The sequence below is a fragment of the Ananas comosus genome, unplaced genomic scaffold, assembly GCF_001540865.1.
Source record: "Ananas comosus cultivar F153 unplaced genomic scaffold, ASM154086v1, whole genome shotgun sequence".
NCBI classification, from domain to species: Eukaryota; Viridiplantae; Streptophyta; class Magnoliopsida; order Poales; family Bromeliaceae; genus Ananas; species Ananas comosus.
This window is the reverse complement of record NW_017891138.1, coordinates 1-12,299: the sequence shown is the minus strand read 5'-3', so window position 1 is coordinate 12,299 and position 12,299 is coordinate 1. Positions and strand designations below refer to the sequence as shown.

The following is a 12,299-nucleotide window of genomic DNA, read 5'->3' as shown; positions in this document are numbered from 1 at the left end:
CATACGAAGACCTTCGTGCCTCGCGAGGCACGAAGGTTCAGCAAAGCTACAACCCTGAAAGTTTAGCTGATAGTCGAGGCAATCTGAACTAAATCTCATAAAATTCATAGATCTTTTATTTAAAACGCTAAAGAACTATAGAAAACGAATTACTAGCTTCACCGAGTTTTTATTGCCGACTTTTATTTTTATAATGTTTTATACTACTATACTGTAATTTTAAAATCTATTTTTTATAACTAGAACAAAATATATCATATTTCTTAAAAGATAGTTTTAAAATGTACTAAACTTATAAGGATATGGCAATTTGAACATTTATCGAGTAGTGCCGGTAATTTTAATAACTAAACTCGAGGAAGCTAATGACCCGTTTACTATAGTTTTTTAATGTTTTAAATAAAAAATTTATGAAGTTTATGAGATCTAATTCAAATTGCCTCGGCTAGCAGTTAAACTTTTAGGGCTTTTGCTGAACCTTCGTGCCTTCCGAAGTATGAAAGTCTTCGTATATATATATATATATCTCAGGCTGACGGTACGATAACTATCGTGATTCGTGAACCACGATAGTTCAAAAGACGGCAATTTAATTGGGGAAACTAATAAAAATAGGCAATCTAATATGATAATTTGGTTGGTGGGTGAGTTGGGATTCCCCGGGTGTAGTAGGATTGGCGTGTAGAAAATTAGATTCCCGTCTTTTGAATTATCGTGGTTCAGTAACCATGATAATTATCATAAGGTCGGATATATATATATATATATATATATATATATATATATATATATATATATTTTCTCCCCCTTTCTCTCCAGGTACCTGGACAGAATACGCCAGGTGCTCCACCTCGCCTGGAACACCTAGTACACGAAAGAAGGAGGCACGCCGTACGGGTTACGGCGCGCAAAAGCAAAAGAGAGCTTAGCTCGCCTTTTATTTTTGGAGATAAAAAGAATCTTAGACATTTTTTTTTTTTTAAAGACTTAAAAAAAAATTGCTCGGTGTTTTGTGCTTTTAGAGTAAAAAGTTGTTTTTTTTTTTTTAAATTCTATTAAAATGCTACTTGTTTTGTGCAGGAATGGATAATAAAGATATCATAAAACCTCATATATAAAAATTATTGAAATAACTCGAGCACGTATTTTGGGTAAACTCCTTATTAAAGTTAATATATTTTATTTCAGAAGTATAATTTATTTAGAAATATAAGTTATCTGTAGGTTTATCTTAGTAAATCAATTTCCATCTCAAATAGGTTTAATATGTACCTAATATAAATTTTAAATACATTAATCTCGTTCTAAATATTAATAAGTTTTATTTTCAACTTAAACGAGAAACAATACTGAAGTACTAATATATGTCAATCCATACTTAATTAATCCACTTATTGATGCTATCTATACCGTCGTATTTTAGCTCCCACAGCGTTGATCTCTAAAAAATAATTATTTCATAATCAAATCAATAAAAGAAAGAAGAAATTATAAAAAAAAATTTTAATGTATTAAATATAGTCATGTTTATAACTAAGATTATTAATATAATTTTTTTTGAATGCGAAGGTGTGCTAGCTACGGTTGTATTGTCTAGGGGTTCTTGAATATTATCCGAGCAATGCGTACGTTCTAATTGTAAACGCAACGGTGGCTGGCAGGGATCTCGTTCACTATTTTTCGAACTACCAACCATAAGCTCTGGGTTCAAGCTTAGAATCTACTAAGTGTAAAGTTCGATTCAAATAAAGATTTACTTTATCTGCTTTACCCATCTGGTTAGAGAGAGTTTTTTTTTTTTTTTTTTTTTAAAAAAAAAAGGAAAAAAAAAAAAAAAAAAAAAAAAAAAAAAAAATAGCAGTTTAATGATTTGGCCACATACTATACATGCCTATTTGGGCCACGTGCATTACAAAGAGTACGACAGCACGTCAGGCACAATAGGTTTAGTTGCGGTGCATCAGAGATAGGGTAATGCAGTGGAGTTGTCAGTTGTGGGGGGCTGGGCCGGTTTTTTTTATTTTATTTTATTTTATTTTATTTTTCTTTTTGGGGAAGGGAAAGCATTTTGAATTTTTTTGAGGGCGTAAAGGAGGCGGCGTCTCACGCGGACACCGAGAGAGGAAGCAAACTAAGAACGCAGCTCGAGACGACGCTTCCTCTTCCTTTTCCCGCCCGCTCCAGCTCTACGCCCTCTTACCGAATGCGGTGCCAGAGCAGAGGGCGAGAGAAGGGGAAGAAGCAGGCGGCGTCGGGATTGGGATGATGGGGGGAGAGGGGGAGGGGGAAGCGAGAGGGCTCCTCTCGAGCGGGAGAGGAGGGGGGAGAGGCAGGCGGTAATCTCGTGTTCTCCCCGGGGGCGCGGGATCCCAAGCGGCAGAGGCGCCGCTCCCCCTCCTCCCGCTCCCGGCGCCTCCTACGCAAGCCCCTAAACCTCCGCCTCTAGATGCTCAAGTACGCCGCCAGCGGCTTCGGGTTGCTAAAGGGGTGGGCGCGCCTCGACCAGCGGAGCCCCGCGCGCCTAGAGCGGCTGCGGCAGCGGCGCGTCCCCCCCACCGAGCGGGAGCCCACCCTGCAGCTGCTCCCCCGCTTCCTCTGGTTACCGCCACGCTCACGCTCAAGGCGCAGCCCGCTCGGCCTCTTTCCCGAGAGAGCTCTACTAAGATCCCAAAACGTCGTCGCCGAAAGCACATCATCAAGCCTAAAAAGCCTCCGAAGGAGAAGACCCTCTAGTGACACTCGACGCTAGGAGCATTGGTAAAGCTAACAAAATCACGAGAAGAAAGCCAAGAAAAATTCAATACAAAAGAACGTAACAAACTATAGACTTCCCTTTCCCTCCTCCTACGGCTCCTATCGCCCTAACTCCCCTATGACTCATCTAACCTCTTTCTCTCCTTGACCAGCATACGACACTCAAGACTTCCCTCTCCTTCCTTGCCAGCTTGGAACGCCTCAGTACCCCAAGAACTAGGCCCTCTGTGTCCACCTAAAAGAAAGAACTCGACTCTAGCTCGCAAAGATATATACAGTACTAACGGTTAAAATACAGATAGTTGAGCCGTAGTATAATATAATCAACGCTGCTTCTCTACTTGGTTACATACAAGGTAAGTCTTACACAACGGTGGTTTGGATTGAAAATTATCATTAACTTTTCCGTACGGAAGTCGGTCACAGAACGGCACTCCGTTTCCAAGCGCGGAGTGACGTGGGATACACGTTGAAACGCTGACCACGCGCGAAACACTATACAAGTCAAATTTACAAGAGGTCAGAGAATCCATCTTATAGACAAGTACACTACGGAAAGGAAAAGATACCTTCGACGATAAAGCGACGAATCTGTGGAAAATACAAATTCACAGGTACGTGACAATGAAACATTCACATGTTTTTATAAATCATAAAGAGAGTTTTTTTTTTTTTTTTTAAATCATAAGTGTAAACGATTAAGTCAGAGGAAAAGAAGGCCTACACGAAAGAACATTTACTAGTGACACTATTAAATAACAGGGTCATGAGTATACAGTATCGAGCATCAGTTTAACAATGATATAAATTCTCACAGAATAAAACGAATTAAAAAAAACTTATAACTGGGATTGAATAACTCCGTTTACGGAAAACTCACACGGAGTACGGAACCGAGATCCTCGGGGAACCCGGAGAAGCGTAGAACAAGCAATTTTTTTGAATCCACGGGCTACGACTGACACATTGTTGTTCTTTATCCGACTTTCAAGTCTATCAAACGGACGATGTAGAAAATATAAAGTTTGATTTTTAGACGTTAAAAGATGTCAAAATTATACTAATTTAATCAAACTGTTCATGAATACCACAAAGTGACCAAGTTGGTTTTGTATTTTTTGAACTTCATTCGAGTAGGGAAGGGATTAGACTGTGGTAACAGTAATATATCACTTGAGGTTATCACAAAATTATTGTTACATACTAGGTGTTTTAGTCCAAACTAAATTGCACAACTTCACGATACTTTCCAGTGATTAGATATACACTATAGATTCGTTTCGTATACAATCACATCAATACACCTACACCCTCGTATCGTAGGGAATTGCGGTATAGCATCCGAACCTGTATAGAGCGATCTCCATATGAACCACAGACTCTTGTGTACATGTTTCTGTGATGTTATTGTACGATATTGTTAGAAGTAAAATTCGGTGAAAGTTTAAAAGTTATCAACATTGACACTTATCCATTTAAATGAGGTGAGTTTCTTCACAAAATTCTCTACAATTTTGACCGTCAAAGTCGCCTAGATTGCTTATAACAAGAAAAAAGTATTTTCGTTATTATAAGTTGTAATTGTCCGTAATTAGAGAAAGAGAGTGTATGACACACCTACCATTAACTGAGTCTATGGATATATACTAATGGAAAATAAGAACGATTATACCAACACATAGTATAAAAGTATAAGAAATAACTTTTAGATATGAACATCAAAAAATAGAAAAAAGGACATTATAATTGAATGCTAGAAGACCGTTCGAATTAACCGTATGTTATTTCAATTATGCTGACTAAAACACTTGAATCTATTAAACTGTGTTAGTCCAAATAAGGCGTACTGTAATAAGATTCTCCGCCACACGGGTGGACGCATACGACTACTCCAAAACACTGTTGGGATGTGTCTAATGTTAAACGTACAGCACATTGATGACGTACTACTCGTGCATCCTTCTAGCACATAACAGTCAGTGATATTCGTTTATTCATCCAAATATCGTACCATACTGGAGAAGTTATTTTTTTTTGAACGACATATCCCGAAACAATTATTAAAACTAATATCTGTGAACGACATATCCCGAAACAATTATTAAAACTAATATCTGATGAAACATGAATGTTAAAAAAAAGAATTATATTTTGAACGATACATCCCGAAACAATTATTAAAACTAATATCTGATGAAACATGTATGTTAAAAAAAGAATTCTTTTAGATTAACTTAGAATCTATACATATAAATTTTACAGGACCTTAAATCAAGCTAACAGTCTTTAAGATATAGAATCAATAAAAAGAACTAAGAAACTATAAAAAATAAATAGTATACAAAAGTATATAAGAATATAAACAATATAGAATACGTAGAATTGACTTGTGGGCGGATATCGTATAAATGGTACGCCATGGAACAGACATACGTTTTACAAGTCGACGTATCAGTGATGTACCGTATGAACAAATTCCAAAAAGTAAGATCACAAATCAATATTGAATCCTACTTTGGTTTCTACCAAACTTTTAGACCAAAGGGTGTAAACTTAAAGAATAAGGTGTAAACCCATTGTCAGCAGTGAATAGTGAACCATAACTCATTATCAACGAATATGCGTCCGTGTGAAAAATAACACGTAAGTTTTAAAGACTCTCACGAGAAACGATCTAAAAATATGTAAAAAAAACACCTAACCGACGAGCAAAAGAAAGGTTAGAGATCATAAGATAAAGGAATTGACTTGTCTGCGACATGATAACTTCTACGTCAAAATTAGTTGCTGTTTTAGTGTCAACTATCTTCACTCTATCCTTCATTACCATATAATGCTCTAAAACTTTTCTTTGAAAACATACTAATACCCCCATGAGTAAGCGTTATACCTTGTGATTGTCTACAGTTATTGTGCTCTTTAAATTGAAGATCGTACACCTCTTTTACCTCGTGTGCTTCCCGTCCTAAAGGACTATGACTGAAAGTTCCAACAGAAAAAGAGTAAACCACGGTAACGTTACATCTTTAAAATCTATAAGTATGATACGGTTGAGAGAACACGTCGACGACTTTAACAAGGTTTACCACTGTCTTTCTAACAACTTTTACCAAGCGATTCACTACAAAGTGAACTACCGCTCTACGTAGCTGGTTCGTTCTCACACCAACCTTAACCATTCCGTTCGTCATTAAACATGAGACTCGTTTTAGTCTATGCATACGCAGAAGTCGTAAACCTTAGTCTAGAATGGAGCCGTGAAGTTAGTAATTCTAGCTTTCGATTATCAGAAGATAGTGTACTCCACACAGTAGTAATTATTAAACTAAATAAGACCTCGGATTACGAGAAACTGAAGGACTGGACATAGATAGTCGTTTTATAAAATCCTCATTAAATCGACAATTATATGTAAAAAGTATACCTCTACAAATGGTATTCAAAATATCAAGCCGAAAGAAAAAAACAAAGGGTTTAAAACAGGAACAGAATCCACTACAATTCTAAGATGTACAAAGATATAGTCCATTTGAACCTTTTATGAGTCATCCAAATCGACACTTCAACAATTAAAACCGAAAAAACTAAAAGTCCCGTTTCTTTTAAGCAACCTGCTCGACGTATCCGAGAGGCTACGAACCCTCAAGGTTCTCTGACTCTATTACGTACGAGCTCTAGTCGATGCCAGATAAGCACGGTTTAACCGTCATGAACTTCCTTTTTACCGTGAAGTCTACTACATACGTAATGAACTGTAACTAGAAAGAAGGGTGCGATGAATTTAAATCATCGTAATCGTCGTACAACACAAAACCTGTCACTTCGTGTTTTCCACTATCTTCTCTCCGTCTTCTTCGAACTACGACGAGTCTTCCGAAATGTGAAAGAAGCATGTCGAACGTAACACACCGGATTAGGACGGAGCCTCCAAAAAAACCGACCTAGAAAACTACCTACCTGTTCAGTCCAAACATAAACCCTAGAATTAAAGTGAGTTTCTTCTATAAATGACTAATCGAAAGCATAAACCAGACGACAACGATAGACATAAATCAGTCAAGGAAAAAACATAGAACATGGCAATATTCTGAAGAACGTTAATACAATCTCGAACTTAAACTTGGACGATTGGCTTGTCCACGAAACAAACTAATAACAACTTCCGACAATTAAAAGTCAATTCTCAGCCTTTTTAGAGTTATCCTTTTCACTCGAACCCAACTTGACATCCACAGACGACGCCGAGTTAAGAATAAGAACCTTGGTATACCAAGTCCGAGTTTTAGAACCTTTTACTCTTGTGGGAACACTCGGACTGTATCGGTAGAATAGTGACTCGGACAGTAAGACTACAAGGTCCGTAATCTTCTTTGGTGAAGGTTTCACCAAATGAAATTGTTTGTTAAGTTCTAATTTCAGGAGCCTCGTGAAGAAAACTTACGAGATAGAACGGTGAAATCTAGTCTCGACCCTACTTCATTAATTGAGGTTGATCATTGAGTTCTAAACCCAGAGAGTTCGTCGCAGAACACAAGATTATAAGACGAACGGACAAATCTTAGTGTCGACGCTACTTAGATTGACAGGTCCTTAAAGGAAAATTAAGGGTGAAAATCGTAGGTTTTTATTAGACTTTTAAGAATTTCTGAAGTATATCAAGTGTAGACAGGTAATATATTCAACTAAGACTTACAGTATTACCTTAAACATGAAGAACGGTTTAATCTGGTTCAGTACATTGTTTATTCGTATAATCGTCAGGATCAAAATCAAACCTATAATCATCTAATCTAGTTTTAAATCAATAGGTTGTTATTCCCACAGTTTCGAACTCCTATCGGTCGTCGGTGGATAAAAAACATGATTGCTCCCCAACGACTAAACAACTACGATTAATGATTGTGGATTTCTGTTCATAAGTGTTAGTTAGGTGAACACCTTACCGTAATGTAAACTCGTGACGTAAACTCGTCAGTCAAATACACCTAGTACCTATGTTTCAAGAGGTTCACTTTACGTACAATCCGATATCTCCTTCCTTTAAGGTATCCAAATAGGTAAGTTGTAAAAACCCTGATGTCCTAATACTATTGAAACGTTAGTACCTCTTCTATATAGGTACACGTTAATAACCCCAATACCACGGGGTGGACTTAAACCACTCGGAAATCAAACACTTCTTCTATTTATGAGAGGTATAAACGGGTTACGGGTACGAACTTTCGTATGGTACAGAGGACAGAGGACATATCACCGCAGGGTTTGACCAGCGAAATACGAATGCTCACGTTGACACTATGGAATAGATCAATCCGAGTACTACGTAATAACCTAAGGAAAAACGTTTCAGTTACGTGAAACATATAAATATAGCGGTTTAATAATCTATTACTCCGTGGGTGGGACTCTTTGAGAGATATTTACACTATTTCTCCTCTTCTTACACTTTTTGAGATATAAACGACACCTCTTTAAAAGATTTTTATACTGTTTCTTCTCTTGTTGCACTATTTTTTCTCTTATTGCACTATTTCTTCTCTTATTATACTTTTTTTTTTCTTAAAGGGTACAGTTTAAGATAAAAAATAGTATAACAAAAGAAAAAGTAGTACAACAAGAGGAGAAATAGTGTAAATATCTCTCAAAGAGTGCAACTTTCGTTTAAAGAGTATAACTTTCATCTTAATGGATGCAGTTTACATCTAAAAGAGTGCAATAAAAGCAGAAACAATGTAAATATCTCCCAAAGAGTATAATTTTTGATTAAAGAGTGTAATTTTCATCTTAAAGCTGCAGTTTACATCTTAAATAATGCAATTTATAATTTTTTTTGCAGTTAACGATACAATTTCATCTTCATCCTTCTTTTTCTATAATTTTTTATCTTTATTTTTTTTCTTGCTTCTTTTATAATTTTTTTTGATCACCCCTCTCTGCCAACGGCCACAGCGCTGGCGACGACACCGCTAAGGACCCCCCCGCTCCGAGGCTGCAACCCCGCAGTGACCTCCATGGTGTTGGCGTCGGCGAATATGCGTCGTCGTTAGAGGCGGCAAAGGAGAAGGGAGAGGGAGAGGACGAGAAGGATGGGGAAGGGTGAGAGAGGCGTCGTCGTCGGAGACGGTAGAGGAGAGTCGGAGAGGAAAAAAAAAAAAGAGTCGCGGCGCGGCCTTGGCGGGGTCGGAGGCGAGGAAGGTGGGGGGTGTGCGGGCGAGGGTAAGGATGCACCGGACAAAATTGAAGCAGGCCGCCTCCGCTCTGTCTCCGCTGTTCTCTGGAAAGAGAAAGAAAAAAAGAACGAGAGAAAAAAAAAAAAAAAAAAAAGAGAGAGGAAAATGTATTAGGATATTTTGGTCCGACAGCCGAAAAAACGGACCGAATCTAAAAAAACGAAAAAGATGATCCGGTTTTGCAAAAGCAAAAAATAAGTAGACTTTTTATGCAAATTGGCCGCCTAATTTTAGCAAAAAAAAAGAGTTATTTTTTAAAAAAAATTTCTAGATTTCATGAAAAAATAGTATTTTTATTTTCTTAATTTGTTATCCAAAAACTAAAAACTGTAAAAAGAGAATTCCAAAAAATAATTTTCCACACTATTCCGAGGAACCAGACACCCTCTAAGACAGTGGTTATTATAGTGGTAACTCTTTTGGACGATGATATTAATAAATTCAAAATCACTAGCAAGAACAGATTCACAATTATTGTTTATTGTTTACGGGCAAGAATTTTTTTTTAAAAAAAAAATGCAGTCACTATGTATACTGAATATATTGAGATTTTAAAACATCTAAAATATGTCAAAATAAATCTGGCCTTGTCAAACTAATATTATTAGCATCTGAAATACCCCCAGCGAACTTTAAATAAAAAATAAACATATACAGCAATACTCCTTACAAAATACTTAATAATTTTCCTGCCATTAGATATGAATTAACATACCACCAATACTCTTATTTAACACATTCAACAAAACCTTGATGTAGACAAATAGCAAAAAGAAACCTGAAATAATGACTGATGTGTCTTCTTCAACGGTTCCAATGTCACCAAGCATCTTCTTCTAAAACAAAAAAAGAGGAGGAAGAACCATCAAGCATCTTAAGATGAGCTTTGAAGCATAAACATGACACATACATCAGAGAATCACAAGTATTTCAAGAAAAGCAGTAGGACTGCGCACAGAAAAAAGAAGTTTCAAATTACGATTTGCGCAGGTACACACCACTGAAAGAATTAGAATTTACACCTATACCTTCAGAAATATAGTCTACACCGTTTGTCACGCTGGATTCTGCATTCTAGAGCAAAATAATAATCATACTCCCAGGACATTTTCATTAACACACTCTCAACCAAAATTCCTAAAAACTGAAAGCAAAATAAATGACTGAATAATTAGACAAGTGTTTTTCATGAGCTTGAAATAGTTAATAATGCATAAACTTTTATAAATTAAGCTGATTTTGTCACAACTGTAAATCCGCTACCACAATATATGCCTAGAGTAGAAGCAAAAGATCTCCTGTTGGGTATGTTGACTATTTGTGGAAATGTCTGATCGTCCGTGTTTCCCAAACCAAGCTGGCCATGCTCCCCCCAGCCCCATGTCATGATCTTTCCTCGCTCTGTCAAAATTTTCATAGTCAGTCAAGTTCTGGATTTTCTACCTTTTTTCCCTTCTTTTTTTTTTCGTTTAGGAAAGGATTTTCTATACCTGTTAGTAGGGCAGAATGCTCAGCGCCTGCAGCAATTTGCACTACTCGCTCCCCATCAAGACAAGATACCTTCTCTAGCGTCCGCACTTCGGAAGTTTCAGAAATAAAATAAAGCCCTTAGTAATTTTATTTATGCTAAAGAAAGAGTTTGAAAGTTGAAAAAATAAATAATGAAGCATACGCTGGAATATTTGGTTCAAAGAATAAACTCAAACATGATTTATATTCTAATAGTTTTATAGTTTAACGAGAACCACAGAGTACCAAAACAATTTACAATGCAGAAGAAATGAATTGCCTAAGGGCTCAATTGCCGTGGGTGTGAAACTTATGCAAAAGAGCTATTTGAAGAAGCACCAACAGCTTTGTGATTAAGGCTTACCATCTGAGACAGCAGCACATGGAGCAGATGGAACTGATTGATGCCGCACAGGATTCACTACATGGGAACCACTTGCTGCCCAATGACGGTATCCACCAAGCATATATACTTCACCATCTGCGAGATAATCCAAAGGATTTAGAAGCACCACATGCAGCAAATCAGATGTCAGAAATTGATTACTTTATTTAGAAGCACCGCACGCAGTAAATCAGAGGTCACAATACCAGCTAGTACTATGGCATGATGCCATCCCAATGCAACTTGAGAAATCCTCAAGGATGAATGCAGAAGACGAGGGTGAAGGTCATTGGAAGCCCCACTGAATCCTCTTCCCCAGATGTATAACTCTCCATTAGCTGATATAATACAAATAAAAGTTAACCCAAGTGACGTTCACAAGAGTGCGAGGACAACTGTAATAAGAGAAAAACCAGAAACACCTACCAGTCAATGCAGCACTGTGATCTCCATTGGCGAAAAGACCCACTATTTTGCAGCTCCCAAATCCTTGAATTACTTCAGGAAGATTACATGATTTTTGAGGCTTAGACACAGAATTGCCAATTTGCCCATGTCTAGCAGAACCAAACCCATAGACTAAATCACCTGAAACCAAGAAACATATCATTTAGGTACTAGCAAATTCCTATTGCTACTTGATCAAATATTGAAGTTTGTAGAATTGACATAAAAATTCCACATCATACCAATAATGTAATGTTTACAAAGCCCCCTATGTTTGCTTAATTTTTGAGAAGCACACCTATATTTCTTCAATTATAAACCATAAAAACAGATTTAAAAAATTAACTTTTACCAGTGACCAAGGCAAGAGTGTGTCGCATCCCACATGCTATCTGTTCAACATGCTTTGAAGCGAAGAATAATACTTCAACAGGGAGGTTATATGACTGATTATCTCCTGTCCCAAGCTGACCAAATGAATTATCTCCACACATAAACAGGTGGCCTTCATCTGAGCAGAAAGAATTGAAAACACCAAACACGTTTGTCATGAGAAACAACATACTATAACCGGATAAACCAGAAAACTTAGGAGATTTTATTGGCAAAAAAACAGCAAGATATGATATAATTTCTCTAAAAACAAATACATAGCTTTATACTATATCATAATTCAAATGAAATACATGTATTGTTTTATATTTTTTTCTCGCTGTACAAGCACATTGGATGATGAATTGCTCTCTTCAGCCTCCATCCAATAGGCACGAGCATGGACCATGTCATAGGAACACTTTTTCCTGTTAAATAGATCTACAATAATGCCAAACTACAAAATGATGTCATTGTTTTCCTCTGTCTTCTTACTGTTCTTCTATTCTTTGTCCATGGCTAAATTGTTGAAGGTTCTCTACACAGTATTCATTTTAACCCATCATTGATTGGGCTAGCTTTCTGTTGAAAACTACATCTCT

The 12,299-nt window shown here is 37.0% G+C and overlaps 1 protein-coding gene across 4 annotated transcripts; it reads right to left on the bottom strand.

Annotated features, from left to right (window-relative positions):
* Window positions 1-8,657: 8,657 nt before the first annotated feature.
* On the bottom strand, window positions 8,658-12,292 carry LOC109704677 (ultraviolet-B receptor UVR8-like). Of its 4 annotated transcripts, XR_002214457.1 has the most exons (9): window positions 11,678-12,292; window positions 11,305-11,466; window positions 11,085-11,216; window positions 10,858-10,974; window positions 10,475-10,561; window positions 10,248-10,385; window positions 10,013-10,058; window positions 9,763-9,820; window positions 8,658-9,028 (listed from the first exon to the last, which is right to left on the bottom strand). XR_002214457.1 is itself a non-coding variant. In XM_020225442.1 (8 exons), the coding sequence occupies exons 1-7, from the start codon at window positions 11,886-11,888 to the stop codon at window positions 9,804-9,806; spliced, it is 864 nt and encodes a 287-aa protein (XP_020081031.1). In that variant the 5' UTR covers window positions 11,889-12,292; the 3' UTR covers window positions 8,658-9,028; window positions 9,763-9,803. The 4 variants fall into 4 exon arrangements, 3 of the variants coding, with proteins under 3 accessions (XP_020081031.1, XP_020081028.1, XP_020081030.1); XM_020225442.1 differs by lacking the exon at window positions 10,013-10,058; XM_020225439.1 differs by lacking the exon at window positions 8,658-9,028 and having other exon boundaries at window positions 9,567-9,820.
* Between the last annotated feature and the right edge of the window lie 7 nt (window positions 12,293-12,299).

Coding starts and splice junctions, on each gene's coding strand:
- LOC109704677 (XM_020225439.1), bottom strand. CDS start 11,888: ATGTTGTTTCTCATGACAAACGTGTTTGGTGTTTTCAATTCTTTCTGC. Junction 10,975..11,084: donor TCATGCCATAGTACTAGCTG/GTATTGTGACCT, acceptor ATTATCTCGCAG/ATGGTGAAGTATATATGCTT. Junction 10,059..10,247: donor TACTCTAGGCATATATTGTG/GTAGCGGATTTA, acceptor ATTTTGCTCTAG/AATGCAGAATCCAGCGTGAC.